Below are 27,508 nucleotides of genomic sequence, written 5' to 3' on the forward strand. Positions count from 1 at the left end.
CTAGTCTAGAGCCCTGGAAGCCCAGAGTTAGGACAATCAGCCATGGAACACTGCCAGCAGTAGCCAGGCTAAGTTAGGCTCATAAATAATGCACAAATGCAAAGTAAATGTCAGCAACAGAGGACGAGCTGGTCATTAGGTCAAGCAGGAAATTCCTCACTAACAAATCACTTTTAACTCCAGTTTATTAACTGTAAAACCCACTTGTTAACTCTCACCTCAATAGATCCTATTTCTCTTCCTTCCCTTCTTCAGGTAAGTGATGGTGAGATCTTCGGGGTAGATGGAGAATTGGAAGCAGTTTCCCGTTAACGAAACCAAGCTTGGTTTGTCCTTGGTAAGAGATACAACTCCCTACCCTCAACTTTTTAAGTCGCTTTAATCCTCAGCTTTACAGACAATTTACCACCCAGCCAGTCCAGCTTGTTTGCAATACAATGAAGTGCATTTGAAGGGGTTTTGCACAGTTTTCCTTCTCATCACTTGAAAATGCTTATGTTCTCCCTAAGTGCAGTTTACACACATTCATTTCACACAGGATTCAGATGATTAAAAGAGGGGATCACAAGCAGTGTTATGGATATCCACAGCAGGACTCAGCCCACCCCAGAGGTGTAGCCGAGAGCTAACACAGCTGTACCTGTCTCTGAGCTCTTGATGGTGAAATGCAAACACAGAAAGTATGGCATTACCCAGTATAAGCCACTGGGGTTGCACAACACTTAGAGCAATGTGTTTTCCTTACCTTAAAGTCAAGGCTGCAAAGACTGACAACATCATCGTCTTTGTCTCGGCGTTTCCTCTTCTGTAAGAAATGAAACCAAGTTACAGCAGTGCACTTGATTTGCAAACAGAAACAAGGCTCTGTTTTTTGTTATAGTCAGCAATAAACTTCAGCTTTTTGAAAGAGTCAGATATCGAGGGGGTCAGACTTGGTGATTGTTAGGATTTGAGGTCTCTAGGAGGACACCAGATGCTCTAATTCTCATCGTGTTAATCAGCCTGGCAGGGGTTCACGAGTGAGGGATCCATAGATTTTGTCCTGCATAAAGCAGTTTAGCACTAGGTTACTTGAAGAGCTGTACGCATGTATGTGAGAGCTTTTAGATCTCCTGTTTAATTAATTACAGTGGACAGGGCCAGCAGACAGCTGTGGCTGAAGCATCCCTGTCAGGGATGCAATGGGCTAAGAAAGTAAGCATGTTTGTTGAAGAAAGATGAGGCTTTTAACTGGGGTGCTCTCAGCCATTTTCCTTTCTGAAGAGCACAAGCCGGTGGAACCATGATCAAAGACATCTGCACTGAACTTCCTGATACCTCCCACTATTTCTGTACTATCTGGGCTTCAAAGCTATTTTTTACACTATCCAGATAATGGAAAACTAAACATGGATTCATCCTGTTAGAGTGTGCCATCTTGGAAATCACCTGGTCTAGAAAAAACATGGGTGACGGCATAAATTGTTTGGTCACCCACAGAACAAGTTGTTGATTTTCATCCTGTATTTGATCCTCATCACTCAAAATTAACGGATGAGTAGAGGCCACCTTCTTCCACCTCACTAAGAACAATGGGAATCAAAAACAGTGTTGTGTTTTGTCCCTGCCTATAATGGGGGGGGGGGTAGAACTAGATGATCTTAAAGATCCCATCCAACCAAAACCATTCTATGATTCTGTATTGGTCTAAATGTTACTGGCCTGTGTTAACAGATTAGACATTGATCTGAAGTGGAGAGAACTGCCTCTCAGCAGCTGCAGAGGGAACTGTCACCACAATTCTGCTCTGAACTTCAGCAAATTTCTGTGCCCTGTGCTCTGCCAGTCCAACAGGTGCAAATAGGCAACTTCTTTTTTCTTAGAATTTAATAATCTATTCTAAGAACTTAAAAGTTATTAGTCAGCTTTAATAGATATCATCACTTCGCTGCAAGTATTTAAATTACTTTTAAACGTCGACCCGTCCACCTCCCATGGTTTCTCTGAAAATTTTATGCTGTTGAGGGGATGTCCAGTTTCCCTGCAGGGTTTTCACAAACCTGGTCTCTGGTTTCCTGGTCCCTTTAGACCACGTTAGGCTTTCATACCATTCTTAGGCTCTAATGTGTTTTCTCACCTGTCCGCCTTATGCTGGCTCTACCATTTAACTATAAAATTAAATACATGTATTTAATGGTGAGATATAGAAGCTCACTGACAAGTTTCTTTTATTTGAGGTTCTGGTGTGGTGGTCTTTTTTTTTTTTTCCCCCTCAGTTGATCAAACTAGCTCAATAATTGGATTCAACTACGAAGTTCTCCAATTATTTCAAGCAGTGTTTCTGTTTTGTGTTTGGGAAGACAAGATATTGCTTCTGTCACATCACTCAGCCCCTTCCCTGATACTTGCTAACTGCAGAGGAAAATTATTCTCATGTTAGACTTCTGTCTGACCAAATTCTAGCGTTGACACGGAATTAATGTCCCAGCACACTCCATACTTTTTGAACAGTATTTTGGCAGGCTTGAGAACACATGGAAATGCAGACATTTGTTTTTTAGTAAAATATTCAGGCTTGGTTATTTATCAAAACTTACAATAAAAGGCTGCTATAACCACACCTTTTTGGTCTGCAGATTGTTTTTCCCATATGTAAGTCAAAGATATTAGCATCTATTTAACAGAAGAGAACTTGCAACAAAGACACCACGCCTTTCTGGTCTGAATATTATTCGTTCCTTATGTACTTGAGTATATTAACATCTTTAACATACAGCTCCAGACCAAAGCCCAGACACGAAAGGAAGGCCAAAGTTTTGTTTTTAAACTGGCTAGACTTATGCAATAAGTACTGCATTGGCTGGACCCCATTTCCTTTGCCCAATATAGTTTTGTACAAAAACTGAGACGTTTGAGTACGGAGCCAGCTGTATCATTCCTGTATGGTGCCAAAACAGAAACAGATTCCAGGAAAACTGCCTCTTCAGACTGCTCCAACCTGGGTGTTTAAAGCCACATGACAGAAAAGCAACAGCTCTGGTCCTGTTTTCTCACATTTTTGAGACGGTCGCAATCAAAGATCTGATACGTTCTCCTTCTCATGAAACTCAAGTGATGTGGAAAAAGTTACTTCGACGAAAGTTATTAAACTGTAAAAACCGTGAGACCTGATTTAGGCTCTCAAAGAGGTATTGTAAAGGAGAAGCATTAAAAAAGCAAATCAGGAGGGGAAATCTAAATATTCATAGAGTCTTTTGAGTTTGAAGAGACTCTTAAAAGTCATCTGGTTCCCTTGCAGTGAACAGGGACACCTACACCTCCATCAGGTTGCTCGGAACCCCATCCAGTCTGACCTCAGATGTCTCCAAGGACAGGGCTTCCAACACCTCTCTGGGCAATCTGTTCCAGTGCCTCACCACCCTTATTGTAAAAATCTTCTTCCTTGAGTCCAATCTAAATCTCTCCTCTTTTAGCTTGAAATCATTTCCCCTTGTATTATTTTAGAGAAACCTAATCAATGCCATGAGCATGAATGTTAATTACATTTCAAGGATTCTGATTAAAACTCCAGGAGTGCTTTTTAAGAATCTGCTGGTTTTCAGTTTGTAAATCATTCTAGTCATATAGTTTTCCTTACTTAATTACTACTTTGCGTGAAAGCAGAATGCTTTTTTAATTAGGAATCAGTCTATTTTTGTGTTCATTACTGCCCACTTGAAGTTATAAAACACCAGTAAGGCATTGGGTGAGGAATGCATCAGGACTGTTAAAACAACAAAGATCAAGTGTTGGTTTCTCATAAGTGCATCCTTCTTAATGGAGAAGAAGAAGGGAAAGCAGACTGTGAGTAACCTTGCTTCCAGTCTGAAGCCACACAGAGAAGTGGTGGATGCCCCATTCCTGAAGCAGGCTCTGAGCGCTGTGATTGTGTTGTAGGTGTTCCTGTTCGTTGTAGGGGAGTTTGAGTAGATGGATGGCCTTTAAGAGTCCCTTCCAAATCAAAAGATTCCATGATGCTGTGTTTTGGCCTAGATTGCATTGTGTAGCACATGCATTGGTCCTTCTCTTTAAACCCACTCCATCTCTGCAGGCATGAAAACAACCTTAATGATTGTATGACATTTGGCTTAGCTATCCACTACTCCTGAAACTCAGGCCAGGTATGTTTTACAGGCTGTTGGCTGAAGCACTGCACAAACTAAGGCAGGAAGAGATGCTATTTTGCTCAGCACATGAGTAGTTGGTGGTGGCCACGGAGAACAAAATGCCTTGTGTGTTGCACATGGGAGAGATGACACAGGGAAAAGGGCAGTTCTCACTTGCCTATGGGCTGCTACCAAAATGAAGAGTTTTGGTCAGTATACGTCAGCATAATCTTTTAGCAGAGACCTGGTCCCAGGCCATGTAGCAAGGGTATGTCTGCTCAGCAACTGAGATGCACTCTCCTTCAATGTTCATTCTCTCCTCTATTTTCTTACCTGCCCGTGGTGGGTTTATCTGTCTAAGATTAACTTCCAGGAAAGCTGGGATCTCCAGACAAGTTCTGGAGCTCAGGGATGCTCACTGTAGCTATAAATAAAGCTATTTAGGCTCAGAGGGAAAGTGGAAGACCAGCACGATGAGGGACACAATGGAGAAATGCAAATAAGCAATCAAATCCTTCAAACAGTTTCTTTGCTTTTTGCAGTCTGTGTTATGACTACAAAGCCTAGCAATAAGTTCTAACTGTAACGGAGAGTTTAATTGAAGATGACTATAGCCAAATAAAAGCAGACTTAAAAAAAAACATAGAGAGAACAAGAATGACTTGAAACTCATTCAAAATACTTTTAATTTCTGATGATACAATACAATATTTTTCATTCTGGAAGAATGCAATTTCTAAGGCTTGGTAATATTCAAATGAATATGTTTAATGTAGCTGTAGTCACCAGATGAAAGTTTCTAAAATTAAGCGAAAACCATCAGGTCTTGTTTTTTCCATTCCCACGCTGGACTGGTGTTTGTGCAGCCTCAAAATTGCACATGGCTGCCCTTCAAGGCACAGGAGCTGTCTATATACGTGCTTGCACAAGAAGCTCCAGCTGATTTTAGATAGGATTTCCTTCATAAAAGGTAGTCCTGTCCTTTTCCCCACCCCAGAGATGTTGTCACACCCTTCCTTGTGCCGACACTGGCACGAGAATAATACAGCTTGTGCAGTCATCTGGATCAGCTCATCCAAAACACTGTTTTCTTTTTGGTAAGGCAAAGTTTTTCAGCCAGGTCATTTTTGCTGGCCAATGATGGGATCACTGCTTCTAGGGACAGTAAGGTCAGGTCAGCTTAGGTGGCTCATTGAAATGAGCTTTAAGAGAGGATGACATTTCTGTACACAGCACCTACTTCAGCTGACTAATCACATTGCAATCCTCAGTGCATGAAAGGGGCAGACTTAATGAAGAAGCATAAGAGATACCCAGTAAAAGTCCTCTGTATCATTCTCCAGGGTGGTCTGTCTTTCTCTATCAGCTCTAAAGGCTGAAGCTAGATATGAACCACCTCCCTAATAAGGGATACCTGTTAGAGAATGGAAAGCAGAGTACAAGCCTTACAGCAGTAAGACCACACATTTGTTTTAAGTAGTCTCTATACCAAATAAAATACAGATTTTTGTATTTAAGAAAAAGAATCTTCACTTTTACAGCATGATTTACATCTTGCATTGCTAGTTTGCTTAGCAGAATTTGTTTTTTCCTTTTTTTCAGGTTGGATATTAGGACAAATTTCTTCTCAGAAAGAGTGGTGAGACATTGGAACACACTGCCCAGGGAGGTGGTGGAGTCACTATCCCTGGAGGTGTTCATGGAATGTGGAGAAGTGGCACTGGGGGATATGGTTAGTGAGCATGGTGGTGATGCGTTGACGGTTGGTCTTGATGATCTTAGAAGTCTTTTCCAACCTTAATGATGATCTGCTATCTGTGATCTATGAAACACATCAGAAAGTAATCATAATCTCTATGACATCCTGTCTTTTCTTCACCTACGTGTGAAAAAGCACCCTCCAGCTAAAGCTCAGGAGCCCTGAGTGGCTCAAAATTTACATGTATAGCCAGGGAGAGAGAAGAATAAGTTGATTTTCTTTCCTCTCCAGGAAGCAGGACCTTCACATCACTATTCCTCATTTTGTTCATGTGCACCCACCAGTGGTTTACTTACCAGGGTGAAGTCCCAGTGTGGTCCTGGAGTGAGAAATGTGAAAGAGCTGCCTCGTCTCAGTGGGCACCTGTGAGCAGAAAAAAAAGGATTAAGGTAAATAACTTAGGGTTTGCTGCATTAATAAACTACATCTGTTTTCCACAGCTTTGATGGTATCACAGGCCCTCAGCTCCAAGCCCCCAAAGTCTCAAAGACAGTGACATAGAACAGTCTTTGGGAAGGAGAGAACAAAGGGATTGTGAGTATTCCCTGTGACAATTGCAGGAGTTAGATTAAAAATCCTGGTTTACTCCAAGAAATGACTGTGCAGCAGAGGCAGGCAAAGTCCTTCCACTGAGTCCTCTTTGACCACGAATCTGGCAATTGTTTTAAATCCGACCAAGAGGAAGGATAAAAATAAAAATAATAATAATAAAAAATAATAATATTCTGACCTCATTTTCCAAGGTTAATGAAGCCGAAATGAAAGGAAGCACCAAACTGCACTTTTGACAATGCAGCCTTGTAGTTTCCCATAAACTTACAACTAGGAATTGAGTCGTGGTCTTTCATTAAGTCATTCTCAATCCAAGAAAGTTAAACCACCAGAAAGTAATACATACAATGGACCGTTTGTATAATCCATGCTCTTTGAACAATGGTAAACGAATTGCCTTATGCAAGTCATTTATTGTACTAGCATGGAGTTAAGCAAACAAGTTACATTCCAACTTTCACTGTCTGGTGGACTTAAGGTATGTTTCCAGTAACTATTTTTTAAAGCTTATTCTGGCTGTAGCATGGAAAAACCTTTTTGTCTGTCATTGAGTTTTCTGCATGCAGAACTTTAGTCCCAAATGGACCACACACTTTTTTTCAAAGACAGCCAGCTGCCTTACTGAATGGGGAGAACTTTTCCCCCTTGCTGTCAGAAATTCAGACAGAAAAAGCATCTCCCTGCCAGCTGCATCTTTCTTCTTCATTCTGAGATCCCACAGGACTTTCAAAAACCTGGAAAGAATATAGGAATGCAAATCCTTCCGACTTTCAGGGGACTTACGCACCAGCATTGTTCAGGCATTGCTGAAAATTCATCACCCAGAGCATGAGTAGCATTTAACGTCAACAGCTCTCCATATCAGAAGAGAAAAAGCACTTGTCTGTAAAAGGTTTGTGAGGATGCAGTGTTCCGGATTGGTATTTGGAAAATATAAGTCAACCACCCAGAAAATACTTCAGCACTTCGATGAGCACCAAGATAAATGTATTGTGAGCTGCACCATACTGGAAGAAAGATGTGAAGGAGAACAGGAGGCTTTCAGTGATGAGACAAACATTTTATGCAAATGGTATACACTACAGAGGTGAGTTTATATTAGCAGATTCCTCCCAAAAATGATCCTTTGCTTAGCATCCTTCTATTAATACAGGTGACTTGATGACTATTTTACTTGCTGAGAAGACATCCAACCAACTGCTAAATGCCTAAGCTCATTTTGCACTCCTGACTCCAGGAAGGGCAGCAGATTTTGTTAATTGAGATGACTGTAGAATCATAAAATGACTTGGGTTGGAAGGGACTTTAGAGATCACAGAATCACAGAATGGCTTGTATTGGAAGAGACCTTAAAGCCCATACAGCTCCATTCTCCTGCTGTGGGCTGGTTGCCACCCACCAGATCAGGCTGCCCAGGGCTCCATCCAGCCTGACCTTGGGTTGGAAGGAACCTTAAAGATTATAGAATCATAGAATGGTTGGGTTGGAAGGGACCTCAAAAACTACCAGCTCCAATCTCCTGCTGTGGACTGGTTGCCCCCCACCTGATCAGCCTGCCCAGGGCTCCATACAACCTGGCCTTGAGCACCTTCAGGGATGGGGCACCCACAACTTCTGTGAGCAACCTAAAATGATGCAAGGTACCAAAACTGGTACCTGGTACCAAAAAGATGAAGCCACTCTGTGCAAGAAGGGCTTCTTCACTCCTCATCTGCAATGAAGAAATAGGTCTGCCAAACAAAAGAGAATGGAGTAGGAACAACACTTTCCTGCAGGGTCTGGGGAGGCCGATGTCCCCTTAGGACTAGTTTAGGGAACATTGCAGTTGTGCCAATGGTTTGTGCACAGCAGCCACAATGTAAAAATGCAAAGTAAGCAGCATCAGTGGAAAATCACAAAGCTGGAACATTTAAAGTGGTTAGAATACTAACTATGCCATGTGTGTTATATATACACGTGTATTTAGATATTTAAATATATAGATATCTGTAATACCTAAAAAGTATAAAATATATAAGTATAAAAAACAAGGTTTTTCAAAATATTATATGCACGTATTACAATTTACATGAAGCCAGAGGCAATTATTCCTTAGACCACACCATTTTCAGGTACTTTATGATCAGCCAAAAGCTTTTAATACAATCACTTTGTCTCTGATACCTCTCCAGAAAAGGAGGTGGCATTTCCAAGGGCTGCATACCAGTACATTGGATGGGGAAGAAATTTCTAGAAGGGAACATTCTTTGGGATTTAAAAGAGTACATACTGCTCAAGAAAAAGAAATCTGGGAACGAGCATTGGATTTCTTTGAAATTTAAAATAGAGTAATGTTTTTTGCTCACGAGAAAGCAAAATCCTCCCTGTTTAATCACAACCTGCTTGGCTGCCAAGAACAAAACTTGATTAAACTCTCCTTGAATACAGATAGAAAAGTAAAGAGATGAATAGTCTGCAAACTGCGCCCTGTGCAGCTATAAAAAGCCATCAGAATGGACAAGCCTCAGGCTCTGATGAAGGCATGAGCTTTCATGCTGCGGAACGTAAGTATGATTTTATTTCGTGACTCTTGATCTCAAACAACAGAGGTGGCCAAGTGGTGAGCTGGAAGCCACATGAGGCTTGTAAGCTTTTCAGAGCGGCTCCCAGTCATCCCAATATGGATGTAGGTTGCTGTCCAAGCTGTGTTGTCTGGGACTCCTTGCATTGGAGGAGAGGTGGGATGGTATGGAGCTGCCATGGAGAACCAGATGCAGCTTGGCCCACTTGTATGAGTGCACTCAGTTCCAAATGGGGATTTTATGAGGTTTAATCAAGTAAGTTTGGCAGTAGCAGCTTTTCGAAAAGCTCAGATTTAAAGGTATTCTACACAATCATCACATCCTTAACTCTCATAGGTTTAAAGAAATTGCTCTAAAGAAATTGTGTAAATTTCCATTAACACATCTCTTTCCAATTATGTAGCCGTTATAACATGATTTCAATCCAAAGCAGTGTTTAATTTTGTCCTGTGCATTGTAAGACAGTGTGCCTCACAGGACTGCCTATGCAGTATTTTCCCCTCTGCTCAAGCTGCAGTGTGGATCATTTAGCTGATTGTGTGAGCTGCCTCCCATGTTGGCCCTTGCAAAAAAGCCTTTCTCCATGTCAGTTGGGAATCCACCCAGAAAACAACCCACAGAGACCATCATAAAGGTATTAACTTCTCTGCTGCTATTGCCCAATATCAAGAGCACACAGCCACTTTCTGTTCTTTCATGAGAAGGAGAAATGATCGTGTATGAGAGGCAGTAACTTGCAAACCTTCTCAGCATTTTGAAGTGAGTCACAGAGGTGAGGAGAAGAGTAGGACCAAGGTTCAACAGTCTGCTGACAGCTTGGTTTCCAGTTGTCCAACAGAGATGGAGAGAAATGTCTCCACCTCCCAGTCCATCACCTAAACTTTCTTCGTTGCTCAATCACCACAAAAGGCAAGCAATACAGAAGCATCCACCCCAATGAGAAAGTTCCCTTCAGTTCTCCAAGTGCCCAACACGTCTGCAGTAAAGGAGCAGGTTGCAGACAGGCTGCTCTTTCCTCCTCTCCAGTGGTCCTCTAGGAGGACTCAATCAAGAGAATAAGAGGGCAGAGTGGAAGTCAGAAACTGCTTCTTCCCATGTGCCAACGCCTACAGTGACGCTGGAATATCCTCATTTCTTACAGGTCTTGGTACCATAGACATTTCTCAATAATCTTTTATTAAAAGGAATAAGCCTTTTGTTGTGTAAAGAGTTCTTACTGAACCTCCTTCCTTTTCAAGTCTTTGGTAAAGCACAGGGAGCTGCCATCTGCCAGGAACTGTTGGGATTGGACCCTGAGGGCAGCAGACCTTGGTGCTAAGTGGAAAAAATAACTTCAGGAGAAGTGGCTTCCATCATCTCAAACTTCATCACACCTATTGCCTGTATCACTTCTCCTTGCTAACCAAGTCACAATGAAGTATCATTTATGCAGAGATCGTGGGGACGATTGCCTGCAGAATTTTATCCTCCAGCTTTGCCCGTAGCTTTACTGCTTAAGCCTGCAAAGCTCTCCAAAAATACAGAGCCAAATTTAGTCATCTGCATGATTACCACGTGTATTATGTGCAAATGGATGACTCATGATTGCAGTGCTCAGCTGGGCATCCCTTGCAAGGTCCCTCAAGAACGTGAAGACAGCACTGGTGAAAGCAAGGTCAGCGATGATGGCAAGAGCAATCCTGGGAGTTTTACCTAACACGTCTCACCACGCAGCAGGAGAAGAAGCAGAGCAGTGTGATGGAGCACTGCACTGGAGGTCATTGCTCAAAACATTGCATGATTAATGGAAAGAAGTGCAGAGTGGCTTTGATGTAATGTGTTAGTTCCTGAAGACAGCAGAATAAAGCATTGTGTCGGTGCCAACAGTTGGATGTAGTTAATTGCTGTGTTTACAGCAAAATGTTGCAACAGGCCTGTTGTAGAAAGAACCATAGAAATTACTGCTGTGTCACTCAAACGAAGACTAAATTTGGGTTCCATCACTTCCTGTGTTTCTTGAAAATGATTCTTCTTGATAGACCGTGTCTGCCATCACTTTCTTGTTTATGGCAGGATGAGCAGATACGCAAGGAAAGATGGCCCAACCTCTTTCTTATCTTGTCAGGACTTAAGACAAGCAGAAAGAGTTAATTATAGTTGGCTAATACATTTCAAAGTGATGAAGAACTTTGGAGTTACGAAGAAGATTGCGTGAACAGACAAAAATAATTTTCTAGATGTAAAACGTTGCGGCAACACGTTGGCAAAGAAAACTTCTCCCAACCGAGGGCAGGGGAGGGGCAATAGTGTTGAGACTGTACAGAGAGAACAAATAATTCTGTTTTGGTGCCCTCTGTTTGCTTTGAGAAATGAATGTTCCAGGCTGCTTACCAGCAAGTGATGACACTGCCGTCTTGCCAAGAGAAAATCTTTTCACCGCTTGCTAAAATCAAAGTTGCCATGCTGGTGGTCCATAAAGAGGTTAGCTATGAAACATTCTTAACCTGAAAAGAACGTGTGTATATTTATAATATTCTCAAGCTGGTCTGCAAACAGTTAGAAAACCAGGTACTTAAATGGAGGGAAGCTGGGGAAGTCCTGAGCACAAAACTTGTTTGGCAACATAGCAGGGAAGGCAATGAGGCCCCAATAATCTTAATAGAGGAAGTTTGGGTGCTTTAGTAGATAACATATTGATAAAAGCCACCCAGCAGGCTCAATTGTTTTGCATGAAGCCAGGCTAAGGAAACAGTCATTGTTCAACACCCTCCTTGAATAAACATCAGGATCCTCTCTCTAGTGTAGGTTGGGATGGATGCAATTGTGGCAGGGAGCTAAAGTTGTCCTCAGAATTTAATTTCAAGGTTAACAACACCATTCAGAGCTTGACAGATTTTGAAGCTGAGAAGAACGAGGTAAACAGCAGTGATACAAACACCTTCTCTTAAATCAGTTTATCAGCAAGCAAATGCTTCTGTCAAACAGTTTACACTGTGTGGCTTCTTAAACATCTTTTGCTTGCCTTATCCAGATATAGGTTTTCTTGTTTTGACTTTTGCTTAAGTTTTTGAGGAAGAAGGGGAAAAAAAAAATCATAAATTAGACCTTGGTGTAAACAGAAATCCAAAAGACATCCACAAAAGGCGTGCTAGAATGGATTCCCATTATTCAGCCTAGAGGGCAAAGCACAGCAGAGCCACACTCATCAGTTTAAGGCAACTTCCCATTAATGGTTTTTGAAACATTTTTCTCTCTTTTTACTGTAAATCCGCTCAGCCCAGTCAGCATCATTTGACAATCTGCACTCTTTTTTTCTTTTTTTTTTGGCTTATTTTTGATGACTTATCCAGGAAACTGCAGAAATGCTTTGATCTGGCAGTTCTCTTCACTTTCTGAAGTTCCAAAATACATTCTTCAGACTGGGCAGCAGTTGTGTGTTTCCTTCCCCTCTGACTTCCAAACCATTTTTTTGGGGGAGGGAATGTTTTCAGTGCGAGCTGTTCTTAAATATAAACCACTTGTGCCAGCTAAGGACTGAGATGGTGAATATTACAGCAACATGTTGCCCAAACAAGCAACATCATTTAGAATGGGTGAGCCCCATTTTGAACGACAAGCACGGAAAGCTCCACAAAGAGCCTTTTGAATTTTAATTTAAAGCTTTTCTGTAGGAAAAAGAAAAAAAAGAAAAAGAAACAGCCTCTGGATCCCTAACTTAATGTCGTTAATATTTCCACTCCCAACAATATCCAGAGGCCTTGGCCAGTGTGAGAGGCCTCCCAAGTGCTGTGCAAACAACTGCTGACTAAGGGCACTTACAGTAGAGTTTGTCACGGTTCCTTATCTTGAAAAGCTCCAGGGTGAAAGCCTTAATTGGAGAAAAACCTATTGACAGACATTTTAAATATCTAAAAGCAAGACAGAAGGACTCAGTGCTTTAATGGCTGAGAAGAAAATGGTGCGATGAACTCCGCGAGGAGTTCAAGATTGCAGACTGCTTCTCCGTCATTAATGCTGCCTCATTAATGCTCTCACTGCACACAAAAGGAAGTGGGATACTTATAGCCGTAATTATATGGAGAGCAAAAGAATGACGGGTTGCTCTCTGGAAATGTGGTTTAGAAAGCTGCAATAACTTTCTGGCAGCAGCAGCATCGCACTTTGCAACGCGGGTGCAATTAGGAATTCTAGCAGGCTCAGCTTTCAAACAGCCAAGCCATGAAAACGTGGGGCAGCGGAGTTAAACAGCGATCAAAACCACTTCAACCCATCCACCACTTGGACAGGAGCAAGCAGTGCTACTGCTGAGCTGAGAACTTCTTGTACTTTTGCAGACGCTCTGGAATAGCCATTATTTTCTTCTTTTCTGTTGGAACAAGCCCTGCTTCGAAAGGAAGCGCCTTCAGACACTCTGGGCAGGTTTATACTGTACAAAGAACATTTAATTTTAAGTAGTTTTATGAAGTTCAGTGCAGACTGAAGGGGAAGGCTGCTTTTCCATTTTAGAAGCGTTTGCTCCTCATGGGTAGGAGTGGATTATGGTAGCTATTTGTCTGAAGAAGCAATCTGCAGCAGCAGCACCAAACATGAGCAGATAAGCACCGAGGAGATTAAACACGCGCTGATATCCTGCAATAATCACACGTCTGACCTCTCCAGAGCTGCACACTAACAATCTCTCCACAGCCAACACGGCAACATCTAGTTCCATCTGAGGACTGAAATGATATCTTTGCACCACAGACTTCCCTTATGACCCAAGCATCTTCCTTCCAGTTTGCCTTCAGACTTCCCTCCCCGGCTGCGTATCTGCTCCAAGTTAAAGTCAGCAAACACTGAGCTGCTAGCAGTGTTGCTGAGGCTGCAGCCAGACTTCTCTGCAAAAGAACAAGGATATTTCAACAGCACATGGTCAGGCCTCCTCTCCCCAGCAGCCTCACCCCAACTGCTCAGATTACTCCAGCTTGGCACACAGTGGCATTTTCAAAGGCTTCTGGTCTGATGACACACTGCAGCACAACGTCATTAAATGAAACAGAAAACAATAGTCTTTTGTGATGATTATTTGTAAGAGCACCGTTGCTGCGATTTGAGTTAACAAGGTGACTGAACAAACATTTGCACTGGTCAAACTGAGAGGTAGCAAACATAAGCCTGGAGAGGAAAACCTTTGGTGCTTTGCGAGCTGGCATGCTGAGGCAACTCTCTGTGTCTGCACAATCAATCTTCAGCAGTTGTGGCCTAAGGTCACCTCTACATATGCACACCAACGTGCTGAGAAGGTGATGGGAACACCTTGAGAGAACCTACACTGTTGAGGAAACAAAGCCTACATGCCTCTATTGTTCTTGCAGGGCACAGAAGGGAGATGGTACCTTTACAGACATCGATGTTAACACCTTCATGGCTTCCAAACATGGCCACCCTCTCACCCTGCATTTGTCCTCGCTTCCATCCATGCTTCACTTTGGAAGATCAGCAAGAATGGGCTCTCCTCTGTAAAGTCCCATGGCAGAGCTGGCTCTGAAAGCAGGTATTCTTGTTTGCAAGCATGTAACAGAAGATTGTGGCAACTATCCATTATTAGAAAGAGAAAACTGTATTCCCCTTCATCAGACCAAATGAAAGATACCGATAGAACAAATGTTTCCTGATACACTGCGTGTAGTCATCCTGTCCATTTCACAGAGCTATTTGTACTCTCATTTCCAGAGATATGATGTAAATGCTGAAGCAGAAGGGGGAGGAGGACTTCAGGGAGAAGCAGTGCAGCTGCTGACAAAATATTTTGCTTGTCAGCAGCCATGCAATCGCTCTCACTGCTGCGGGGTCATCTCTGGCAGAAGAGTGCAGTGCATCCTCAGCCCCTGAGCCACTGGGTTTCGTGCACCAGGCCCTTGTCAATCAGCTCTGTCAGTCCTGCACGGCTTCTCAGATGAATGATGGGCTGGAAGATAATCCTAACAATTAAAAAGCAGGAACAAAAATACAAGAGCACCGACCCCGCATGCCGAACCTCGGCTCCCCTTTTCCTGCTGTGCACGTGGCTCATCTGTCAGCCCCCCAACAGGCAGGCAGTTGTCCAGGCTCCCCTGTCAGTCCTGCAGGGAGGCTGACACCTCTGGCCAGGCATTTGAAGCTGCTTTGGCCATGCCCTGGAGGCGCCTCTCTTTCTGCGTGACTATAAAGGAACCTTGGGTGAGGCTCAGATTTAAGCAATCAGTTTTTGGGGGTCCAAAGTTAAATGAAATGAAAGGGAAATGTTTCTAGCAGGAGCTCAAATGCAGTTGTTATTCGGTTATATAAAAGAATACCTACACTTTTTTTGACTCATTTAATCATATCCTAGATGTGCAGGCTTAGAGAAATCTTTAGTCAGGCTTTATCATAAATAATTCCCATCCCCTCCAGCAGTTTTGGTCCCAGATTCAGTAGTGAGCTGTGTTCCAGAGAAACTGCCACTACTACAAAATGAAAGCAGGCTTCTCAGTAGAGCAGTCTTAAACTTCACATCACCAGGTAACAAAGTACAAAAAACACCATCAATAAATGTTTGGCTGCCTGGACTGCATTCAAGAAGGAAAGAGAAAGGAAACAAACGTTGTAAACAATACACAGTCTTACAGGAAAGCATCGTCTCATAGAGACTAGACTTGAAAATACAGTGTTTTGTGTACCATGGTGAAGGCCACCATCTCTGAGTGCTTTATGAACCACTTACCCTTTCTGCTTAACTTCACCTGATGCTCAATTCCCACAAAACCACACTCTCAATTCTCCAAGTGAACATTATGCTTTTTCAGCATTTCCAGGCAGGGAGCAAAAGGTTCCAAGTTCAGCCGAAATGAGTTGTATTTTAAACTGTTTCCATTGAATGCCACCCCCAGAGCCCCTTCCCCTCTGGTACCTATTTTGAATGCTCCCAGGGGAGAGCAGTCAGGACGGAGGAATTCCAAGTGCCCAGAAGCCATGGGAGCGAGCTCTGCGTCCCACAGCCATGCCAGCTGAGGAAGGCTGTGTCCCTTCAAATCCAGATGGCTATTTTGAGTTCTTGTGGGAACCAAGCTTGATGTAATAAATATTACAAATCATCACGAGTGAACGCTCAGGAAAACATACATTTCAATGCTAACAGGCAGAAACTTTTCTCTTTTTTAAAAATTCTAAATGGCTCTGTGTTTTTTCTCCTTTATGCAAGGAGTTGCTGCAGCCCATACTATGAAAGCAGTTATGCCAGTCGTAAGGCTGGAAAAACAACACAGCTTGACAACCAATGCATTCACTATACATTCCCCATGTGTCCTTGCAACCTGCAGAAATACAAGGTAATCTGAATGACAAGGTAGGCTTGTGCTCAGTGAGACAATTATCTGCTTAAGCTGCACATGTGCATATAAAAAAAGCTATGAAAGAACACTGCAATGCGGTTGCTTGCTTGTTTCTATTCCACAGGACTATATTGCAGCTCAGGACTCTTGTAAGTGGAGGTGGGGGATTGATGGCAGCAGTGGAATTGCTCTGTGTGTTTGAAGGGAGCCATCCTGCCCTCTGCTACAGAAACTCACCAGCACCAGAATAACGTGTTTGTAATGATTTATGGTTCACAACAAAAGCAGAGTCACAGGATGACTTTGGCTTGAGCTCATCAAACCTCAGGGGCAGTTCTGCAGAAGCTGTACAGCACAGTGGCAGGGCACATCCCTTTTCCTGCCTATTTCAGTGGAAAAGAGCCCTTTCCAGCCACAGGAACACCTCACATAAACAACTGACCTGAGGGAATTCTTATCAGAAGCTGTCAGAAATGCAAGGTCCACGTAGGGGAAGATGAAACTATGTGAAAGGAGGTTATAGCAAAGTGAGGGTTGGTTCTTTTCCTGGTAATATACAGTAATTAGTAATGGAACAATAATAGAAAGAGGAGTAGTGGGCTTCAGCTGCACCAAGGGAGGTTCATGTTGGATATTAGGAAATATTTCTTCTCCAAAGAGTGGTGAAGCATTGGCACAGGCTGCCCAGGGAGGCGGTTGAGTCACCATCCCTGCAGGCAGACAAGAAATGTGGAAATGTGGCACCAAGGGAAGTGGTTCAGTGGGCATAGTGGGGATGGGCTGATAGTTTGATCTTAAAGGTCTTTCCTTACCTTAAAGATTCTATGATTACCTAGACCAAGCCTAGGAAGAGTTATTGAGATGGTCTGAAAACTTCTGGAGATTGGGACAGTGTGGGAGAAAGGAGCATTTAAATGCCAGTTCTGATCCTAATAGTAGTCCCTTAGTGCCCAGAACAAGCACATAAGGTCAGAGGGACCCTTAGCCTGAATCAGCTCTTAAGTTCTTAGGAAAGTTTACCTCCTCCTCATCTTCAGCAGGGCTATAAAAAGATGCCCTGCATTGCTTTGGAGCTGAAGGCGATTAGCACTTATCCCACACAGGGGAAAAAAGAACAGGAGGGAGGGCTAGATTTGGGCAGGCAGAGTAAGCCAGCAGCAGTCTAGGAACTTCATTTCCTAGACTCCAAAAAAAGCCAGAACTGTAGGAAAAACAGAAAAGGAGACAGGAGAAAAAATAATTGGAAAAGAGTGAGAACTGAGGAGCTGGGCAGGAAATGGCTGCAGGGTGGAGTTGTGTAATGTAATGTCTATACAATTTAAGGGTAAGTCTGTAAGAGAAACAGACCTCAGTAGGTGGGTGGTAAGGCAGCACTGAGTGACTTCATATTTTAAATATTTAAACATTATAAGGACTTGAAGGTATACTTTGCTCTTACAAAAGAGATTGTTTAATGCTTTTACTTTTTGAAGGGACAACCCTTTTCATTCTTTTCTTACTAAATGCAAGAAAAAGTAAACACATTTAGTACTGATATCCCAGGCAGCTCTGCAAGCCAGTAACAAATTAGCCTGTGCTGAGTTGACATAGGCCAGTAACCACCCCAAGAGAATTTATTTTCACAAGCAGGGTTTGCACTGTTCTATTAAATTAGTTTAAGGCACTTAAACTAGTGCACCTTCTGTGCTTAGGCAAGATACTTGTCTCCTTTCACAGAGACTACCCTTCTTAATGCTATTTTAACCTTTAGCAATCTTTTTCCTCCCAATGACTTTACTTCTCATGCAGCATATATTGGGCTTGTCCTTTTCATGGGAACTTCAGCAGGAAGTTACAATTGAAATTGGTCCAGTGGGCTGGCACCTATGTCTGACCTAAGCTTGTAGTCAGAACCCTGATGTTAAGATCACAACAGTGCTGCTCAGTCCTTCCTACCCTCTGTAGCTACTGAAACGTGTTTAGAAACATCTCATGACGCTTTGTACTGAGGCCCTCCAATCCCTTGTGCTGTTGGGAAAGCATTAGAGGAGCAAGTTCTGTTTGCTAAGTTCCAGTTGGCGAGCCTTCCTATTATCCACATCTAGCCCATTTAACTCAGGTTGTGCACAGATGGCAATAGAGATCAGATTAGACAGTAGTAGAGAACTAATTAGACCAGTCTAGAGCCCAAATTCCCTTGGAGGAGATGACAGGCACTGATGTCATCTGGATATCTGACCATAAATGTTTAGGAGGGAGCAGCCAATAAGGAACAGAGTAACGAAAGGCCTGCAAGAAGTGAAAGAGCTTGAAAACCAGACAAAGCAATAAAAGATGAAGGATTAAAAAATGTAGTTACTACAGTAGACGAGGAACCGTTGCCTGCAGGGATAATTTTATGGAGGCTGGCAGGGGAAGGCTGCAGCTTGGGGGCCAAGGAAGACACATAAGCTGGCATACTGAGAAGGGGAGTAGAGTTCAGACACAAGACTCTAATCTCTTTCCATGGGAGAAGCATAAATACACCTGAAGTCTGTTTTCAATTCTTAAACACAGTAGGAATGCAGTTTTAATAAAAGCATTGTAGCCGCTTGCAGCTATAACAGCAAACAAACAAACCACCCACACACAAAATAAATCTCAGTGCAAGTGAAACAAACAGCATTTCACTAGAGAGAACACACAGGCTTTAGAGAAGAGAAAGTCTGCTAGACGTCCACAGGAAACCTGCTATTAAAACTCACTCAGCACAAGCAGTGGTTATACATGTTCAGGAGAACATTCTCGGACAGTTAGTACAAAGATTGCTGTGTCTCTTCTAAAGATTATCCTTAAGTCTTTTTTTTTTTTTTTTTTTTTTTACACAAAGAAAATGGAGTTTGGTTCCAGAATAATCTCAAATCTGCCCCCTTATGTGTATGCATTAGTATTGCAGCAGCCTTGCTACACAAAGACTGCAAAGTGCTGTAATCCGTGCAAAGAGATGAACACAAATGAAATCCAAATGTCCAAAACCAACAGGGAGTTACATCAGTCAGCTGAAATAACAAGCAGCAACACAACACATCACATAGGTAAACTGGGTTCTGAAAACAGGGCCTGATGCAGTGATAAAAATCTCTGCACTGACAACATCATGCATCTCAACACCTCACCCTTTGTAGAGAGCACCTTCTTTCTTACCTGTTGGTGGAACACAAGTTAAAACAGTCTCCTGTGACTGATAAAAACCCCCATAGGGAAGGGGATGTGACACTGACAGCAGCTGGCAATCTTGTAGGTGGGTGAACCAGAGGCCAAGCTGTGTTGTAGTTGATTTTGCTGAACGTCAGCACTTCTGCACTGGCCTTGCTCTGTCATTAACTACTCTGAGTTTTGAAGCTGAGCCCTCTGTGAAACAGTCGCAACAAAATCAGCTGCCCAGACCCACTGCAATGCTTTTGAGAGATTGCTGTGCGAAGTGCAAAGTCCCTAGAAGTAATGCAAATGGCATTAGGGAAGGACTTTGAGTACAGGCCACTAATTAGTTAATGCTTCATAGAACTCTGGGTGATACTTTCCAGCCAGTTCAAGGGACTTATGAACAAAACTGCCATTCAAAAACAACAAAAACCAAACCACTCACAGGAATTAAATCACTTCAGCTCACTGGAAGGCCTTGTTCCATCTAGGGATCTACACTAAGCCAAGCACTATAACTGACTGTTCTCACTGAGCAAAATACAGAAGCAGTTCAGTCTTAACATCTTTATGTGTGCGGGGGTGGGAAATCAGCTTAATTGGAACTTCATGCAATAAACTTTTGTGGTCTCTCTGATGCTGAAGAATAATGTATTCTGAGTTGTCAGAAATCAACCTGGAACCATCCCGACCGCTTTGCAGAAGAGCTTTTAAGTGAAGATGCAGGTGATGAACACTCCCTGCCCTGCTGTGTGCCTCCTCCAGACCACCCACATACCCAGATTTATTCATTTACTTTGGTTCCCTGCTCGCTTTTCTTCCCCACAAGTCAGCTTGGAGCTCATAGAGCTTAAATGGTTTAAGAAAAGGACCTGGTCAGCAGACAGCATGTCATGAAAGAAGATTAATTGTGCAGGAAACAGAAAAAAAACCTGTCATCCTGTAGTAGGCAAGAAATTATTTCCCTTCACCCTGTGTGGGGGAGCATTACACATTTGACTTGGCACAATGAAATTAATTCCAATTGTAGCCCAGCTGGTCGACTTATTATAATATTAAACTCAAATATAAACCCTTAAGTTATACCTTGGGGTGAAACCAAAGGGAGAGCTGTTTCCCAATCCACAGGTGACATCTAGAGGAGGAGGATTTCATTGCATCCTCAGTGATGAAGTAAAGCTCTGCCTGATTCAGCCCCAGCAGTTCTGAAGTCTCTAAGTTTGTACTAGAAAATTCCCAGTGTGCGTGCTCCAAAACACAAAGATGATAGAGCAAGAAGAAAGCTCTTGGTGCACACCACAGGAAAAGTGTATTAGACAGCATCAGTGGGTTGCAAATGATGCTCTGATGCCTCTGGGATCAGAGCCCAGGAGGGCCCAGAACCCCCAGCAAGGGTTTATTGGCTTATGCCTTTCCCAATGCAACTTGCCTCCATTGAATAGACTCAAAGACTCAACTTCCACACACTTTTTTTTTTTTTCAAACCATTTTCTCTCTCCACACATGATGAATGAACTGTTATGCCTCAGCCATAGAAGTGGAGATAAAAAGACATCGGTGAAGCCAGGCATGAGGCAGCTCCACAGGAAATCAGAGTATACCACTGCCTGTCCTTGGGACTGCTTGCTGAAACATGCAGGACACCTGAGCCAAGGTTGTTGTTACACCTACACATTAGGCAGGGCTGACTCAGATTTGCAATTCTAATCACATTATTGCCTTTAGGCCTTTTTTGTTGTCTGTTTTCTACAGCTTCACCAAAACAACCATTGGGAATAAAGGTGAACAGCAAGCCATCCAAATAGAGCAGGGATTATGCTGGGAACGTGAAGTCTGCAGCCATGGTCTTACACAGAAGACCTTACATCCTTCCTTATGGGTGTAAATACCTCTTTTGGAGAACTTGTTGGGAAGTACTGAGGGTCCTGATCAAGGAAAAAAAATTATCTTGTCGACCTGGGAGCATCCATACATCTGAGAGTCAGGTCTGATATTATCTGTGCCTTTTTCCTCCCTGTTAAAAGGCTATTTATTGGGAGGGTCTCCATCCAACTTTAATTTCTGGAAAGACTTCAAAGTAACCCTAAATAAAATTGCCTGAGGAGAGCAAGACACCAGGAAGTCAAGTCCTGTGATCAAGCCTGCCTTCCTGTCCATTTGCAGGTAAAGTTGAAGGTTTGGTCAGGTAATTGCTTGCAATTATGTTAAACATTTAATAAGGTACTTCCCCTCTTACCAGGATGTGGTAACTGTGGGACCACCAACCCTATGGCACTGGAGTTGAGCAGATTTTGCTGGCAGCCTGCAATTCTCCGCAGGGAAACTGTGGAATTATTTATACTTCTCGCAGTGAAGGAAAGAGATTCTGCAAGTGAATCAAAGCTGCAAATGTTAAACTGTTAAAAGAACAAGGCATGTATTTGGGCATGTGAATGCTACGTGCAACTGCAGCTGCTTTCCAGGGACTGCTGAGGTTTGCCCTGCAGAGTCTACAAGCTAGAAGCAAAGAGTATGTGCAGCTAGGAGGGTAAACTTACTGACCATTTAAAATACTATTTGAAAGCAAGAGACAAGCCTCCTGTGTTCTCCAACTCGCTGAGTATGTTAGTAGTATGGTTTTGTTCAGAAGACCAAGTTTCTAAAACTCACACCTGCAGCCTTCGTGATCAGGACTTGTCAGGAGGTGACAAAGTCATGCCCCAATGGGACATGGCTCCTGCATGAAAATCTGCACAAGGTTAGCTGTCCACTGATGACACACATAATACATTTACTGAAGGCTCAGCACTACATGGCTCTCCACTGCACGAGGTATTTCCTAATCTGGAGTATTTTATAGATGTCTTTTGGCATGGCACTGTCATGTTTATACAGAATCATAGAATGGTTTGGGTTGGATGGGATCTTTAAGATCATCTAGTTCCAACCCCCTGCTATAGGCAGGGATACCTTCCTCTAGACCAGGTAATTTTGATTAGCAGATGAAGTAATTCCTGCATTCACCTGCATTTCAGGTTTCTAAGAAGTCCTTCAACTGCAGCAATGAAAGGACACCAGCTTCACCATTACAGACATCCTCACTCAGTAAGAACCCACATTATGTAAGATACACTGGGGGAAAAGGACTTTTCCATCCTCATTAACTGCTTTACTCAGCAGCATCAAGTCCATCACCAAGTTTCCTCCTCACTTATGAATTATTTTTCAGGGAAATTTTCATTGTAGTTTCATTTCTCACTGCAGTGCTTCCCAGCACTCATCCATCTTTCACTATTGTGTTCCTTTCTGGGAAGAGTCTTTCCTTCCACAAATTATTCACAAGGCTCTCTTATCGCTGCTTTCCTTTCTCAGGCATTTCAAAATGTTCCTTTAAGTTTCAGTGCTGCAGGGCCCTGACACTCACCAGAAACCCCACATTTCCGCTGCTTCTTCAGAGCAAGAATGCAGTGATAGCAGATTCAAAGCTGTTACAGAAATTGAAGCATAAAATACATTGACACACCTGACAGGAAAGGAAGAGAAGGAAGGATAAAAAAAATAGAGATGACAACAAGCAACTCTAGCCAAATGGTAGCAGAGGTAGAAAATAAGTATTTGTTGTAGGAATTTTTTCTAGTATCCAAAAGAGGGAGTCTTTACAAGTCAGGTTGGAAAGGACCTCAAGGATTATGAAGCTCCAACCCCTCTACCACATGCAGGGCCACCAACCTCCACATTTAATACCAGACCAGGCTGCCCAGGGCCCCATCCAACCTGACCTTGAATACCTCCAGGGATGGACGGGGCATCCATAGCCTCCCTGGCCAGCTGTTCCAGCACCTCACCACTTTCACAGTAAAGAATTTCCCTCCTTCAACTTCAAACCATTTCCCCTTGTAGTTCCAAAGTAGAAAAATCAAACAGTAAAGACAAGTTCTCAGTACATGTAAGGTCCATATGAAATCAGGTGACTCTAGGTCCAGACAACATTTACAGTCTAAGCTATCTTTTACCAGCATGCCTAGTTCACATACTTTCAATCCTAAATTCTTAAGTTGTTTGTCATAAGCAGCAACATCCTCTACTACTGCCAAAACAATATAAAGATACCTCTTCCCACCAAGGGACCTTGGCACACGTAGGACATTTACTTTGGCACTTCTGAAAAGTGGCCTCAGACGTTTGCTCACATCCTTCCACAAGTAAACAGTTCCCAAAATTCCAGCCCTCAGGAAGAAGAAACATTTTTTAACCCTATTGGGCTGGGTTTTACCTCGAATAACTTTGGCAAGACCAATATCCCAGAAAATTGAAACCAAAAGCAATTAATGCAATAGAAACTGAAAGCCTTGATGTCTGCTATGATGTCAGACTTGAGCACCAGCGTTTATTTCAGCAGAAACAATGAAAATACTTCAACATGTGCTCAGCTCTGGCACTTGGAAGCTTGAACTGACAGTGAAAGCTGCAGATGTCCCATAAATTTTCAGCAGCACAGGCTTGCTCTTCTCTCATCAGATAAGTGAACACTTCTTTAATCTGTACAAGTTTTTCCTCCTCTCTTCCTTGCCCTTAATTTTCTTGAGCCTTCACTTTCACATGGATACTGAGGTCCAGCCCTGCAGGGAGCTGGTAGTGCTATGGCTCTCCAGTTCCTTGAGCTGCTTCACATTTCCATCCATCCATTACAGAATATCAAACACTAAAGCCTATCCACGTGACAGACAATTTCATAGGCTAATAACAGTTCTGCCTCTACTTGACATGCTCAGCACTCTATTAAACTCACTCAAATCCCATTTCTGTGAAGAAGAGGAGTTTCGAGGCTGTCAGTTTTCCTCACTTCTGCAGTTTGCTTAACTATGCAAGCAGGGAGCCTATAGCAAACAGTGATCACTGCCTTCCCTAGGGATGTTTTGGGATGTGTTCAGCAGGCATACCAAGGACATGAGGCTTGCTAGCTGCCACTTGGAAACCCACATGCCATCATGTGAGAATGAATGACAGATGAATGGCAGCTGGTGGAATAGTCCAAGCTCAACAGTTTCAAGGCTTCTGAGTGAAGCTGGAGCAGTCAGCAAAGCAGCTGCACCTTGGGTCTGTGTTGGTATCACAGAAAGAATAAAAGCACCACAATATTGGTCTGAAGCACAGTGTCCACATTCCCAGTTAGAGCTCAAGTTCTTACAATCCCTTCTTATCCAGTAGAGATGCAAGTAAAAGGACTGCTGCATTTCTGGAGTTGAGAAGATTAATAAAGTCAGGCCTTTTTTCCTTCACAGTAAGCTATTCTTCAACCTATAAACTCTTCTCATCTAAGCTCATAAGTCCTCCATATTAACTGCATCATTCTCTGCACTTTCTAGCCCACTTTATAGGATTCCTCTTCTTCTACGGCATCACATGCATTTGTCTTCTTTTAAAGACTCCTCACAAGAGATCTGCTGCTATCTTCAGATAAGCCTGTGCCTGCCACCACTGCTTGGAAGGAAGTCTGCCAGCCTTCCTTGTTCTTGATTAGCTGATATCTGCTATTTCCCAATATAGTCTGAGACTATCTGCTGCCCTCCAGGGCAATAGAGACAATAACCCACACTTGAAATCCCACTGCCTGCCTTTACCTGTTGTCTCTTGCACTGGATTTCAGTCCTTTAAGAAAAACCATCTTTACTTACTGACATTGCAGTAGTGCTTTGCTTTCTTCATTGTGGTCCCTTTGAACCCAGGCCATTCTATGATGAACTACTAACAAGTGAAAAACAGAAGAATAAGGTCTTCTCCCCATCACATTGGGCTGTGTCACTTCAGTGGGCTCACCCCAACCTTTGCCTACATTTAGGCCAGAAGCAAAGGCAGCCAGAAAAGATATTTAGAATTAAGAACAATTATTTTTGAGGAAAAAGTACCTTCAGAACGTGGAAAAAGATTATTTCACTGGGTGCCAAGGCACTGATGGGATCTTCCTTATCATCAAAGGGCTATGTTTACAGAAGAGATGTTACTCTTATCTTTTGACTGTAGGACTGAAGTTGTCTGGGCTGCAAAAGTCTCTCCTCCTCACCCACTGTGATTTACTTATCTGATGGGAGCATCCTGGAAGGCATCTGTGACGAGCTTGCCCTGAAAATATTAATTGCAGCAGTAATAGCTTGGATTAAGCAAATGAACATTGAGGATAATCATTTATGAGTGAAGATAATTACTTGGTAAGCGTAGCGTGACTTCTGTTTTACAAGACAATAACAAGTCAGGCTATCATCAGCACATAGTAATTAAGAGACTGATGTTAACCCACAATCAGTGTTCAGATAAAGGGAAGCTAAGAGTGCTAAGAGCTACCCGAGGTTTTAATTACTGGCTGGTGGCATTTGGTGGTATTTTGGCAAAGCACAAGCATCACGCTTTAGAGAAAAAGCTAAGTTTTGAATGATTTCACAGGTTTTTCCTTCTTCCCTCTGCTCTCATGTCATCTCCCCTATGAGAAACCTCATTTCCAGCATCTCCAAGCACTGAGGTGCACAGGGAGCACACACACAGGAGGTGAGTGCTCCACAGGTGTTATCAACATTTCCTAGATATTTGCACAGAGGCCACTGAAAGCACACACAGTGCGTACTTCAGCTTGTTATATTCATTCTGTCTGTGCTTTAATACACTCAGAATGGCCTAACAAAAAAACACAAGATCACAGGGCTGTGACCAGTCAGGTATGATCACACTTCTTTGCTCCTTGCAGAAGAACACCAGTACTCTTGCATCAGCAGGTGTTAATTGGTGTCCAGTAAGGTCAGGATTTCAATCCAGTTTGGTACAAGAACATACAGATGTTATTAAACCTTCAGACACTCAGAGTGCAGGGAGAGTTGAAAACTATAAAAAAACTAATACGTTTCACTGAAAATGAGTCTATACAAGGCGAAAGTACAGTGCCACAATTTCATCACTTTAATTCAAAGCCCCAGTTTTAGAGATACTTTGTTCCTAGCCCTCTCTGTTGAAAAGTGGAGCTCCTGCGCAAATGAAAACTGAAGAGAAGCAGAAGTAACAAAGTAAAGCTTTTTAAAAGATGAAACCCCGATTGATTCCTGTTTACCACTGCCCAAGTGCAGCATCACCCATCTCCTGTGAGCTGGGCATTTAAGGCCTGTGGAAGCACAACTGACCAAAGCGACTGCATGTTTGCATACCAAGCCCTGAACACACTGAAATCCAGACACTCACAGTCTGCTTTGGAATAAAGCAGTGGTAATATGAGAGCCTCTAGACATTTTCTGAAAGCTGCACTGTAGCTTCCAATTATGTTCAAGCAATGCATTTTAATCGCTACCTTCTTCAGTGGAGTAAAAGTTTCCATTTGTGCTAACTTTGATGTGATAATAGGAAAGAAAAGTGTATGTTTGCACTCTGCATTATTATTTTACCAGTCCAAGAAAGTCTGATGGAATATAGGCTTTAATCACAAAAGAGATCAAGAACAAACAAACATTCATTTCAGAAAAGCCATAATTAGAAAGAAGAAAGGAAAGAGGTATCACCATCAAAACACTTGGCATTAGGTCATAGGCCAACAAACAACTGACATTAAATAGGCTAAATGTGTAGTGAATAAACACAAGCCAGTTGAAGACTTTACTGCAAACTGTGAAGAATAAATGGATGATCACAGATTTTAAAAGACTTTTTTATTATTCAGAAAGGACTTGCTTCAGATGCCTCTTTAAAATCCATCCGAGTTGACAACTTTGCACCAAACTCAGCTATGAAATCTCTCTACAAAGCTCCCACAGCAGCTGCAGCAAAGGCTCTTGCTTTGTGTGACTGTAGGCTGACACCAAAAAATGCATCCCCCTCACAAGCAGAGTTCAGCAATCCCATGGCCGTAAGGAAAGGTGGTTTGGTCAGCAATCACATGTTTTTTGGGGTGTTGGTTCAACAGAAAAACCCTGCAGTCACACTGAGTGAGATTGCTGCAAGGGAAGCAGCAAAAACAGAGTTGTTTTGGGGAACACAAGTCCTCATCCACCTCCATTTAGTAGGGGGTTCACAGTTGCACCACCCATGAGAAAA

At 42.7% G+C, this 27,508-nt stretch overlaps 1 protein-coding gene across 1 annotated transcript in view; it reads right to left on the reverse strand.

The window, feature by feature from the left end:
* NET1 (neuroepithelial cell transforming 1) overlaps positions 1–27,508 on the reverse strand; it is a 53,210-nt gene that overhangs the window by 19,026 nt on the left and 6,676 nt on the right. Inside the window, exons 2-3 of the mRNA XM_031605107.2 lie at positions 6,180–6,246; positions 746–805 (exon numbers count right to left, since the gene is read on the reverse strand). Coding sequence (XP_031460967.2) covers positions 746–805; positions 6,180–6,246 — 127 coding nt within the window. The remainder of the gene's footprint in view (positions 1–745; positions 806–6,179; positions 6,247–27,508) is intronic.

The sequence above is a fragment of the Phasianus colchicus genome, chromosome 1 (assembly GCF_987193195.1).
Source record: "Phasianus colchicus chromosome 1, bPhaCol1.hap1.1, whole genome shotgun sequence".
Taxonomy (NCBI): Eukaryota; Metazoa; Chordata; class Aves; order Galliformes; family Phasianidae; genus Phasianus; species Phasianus colchicus.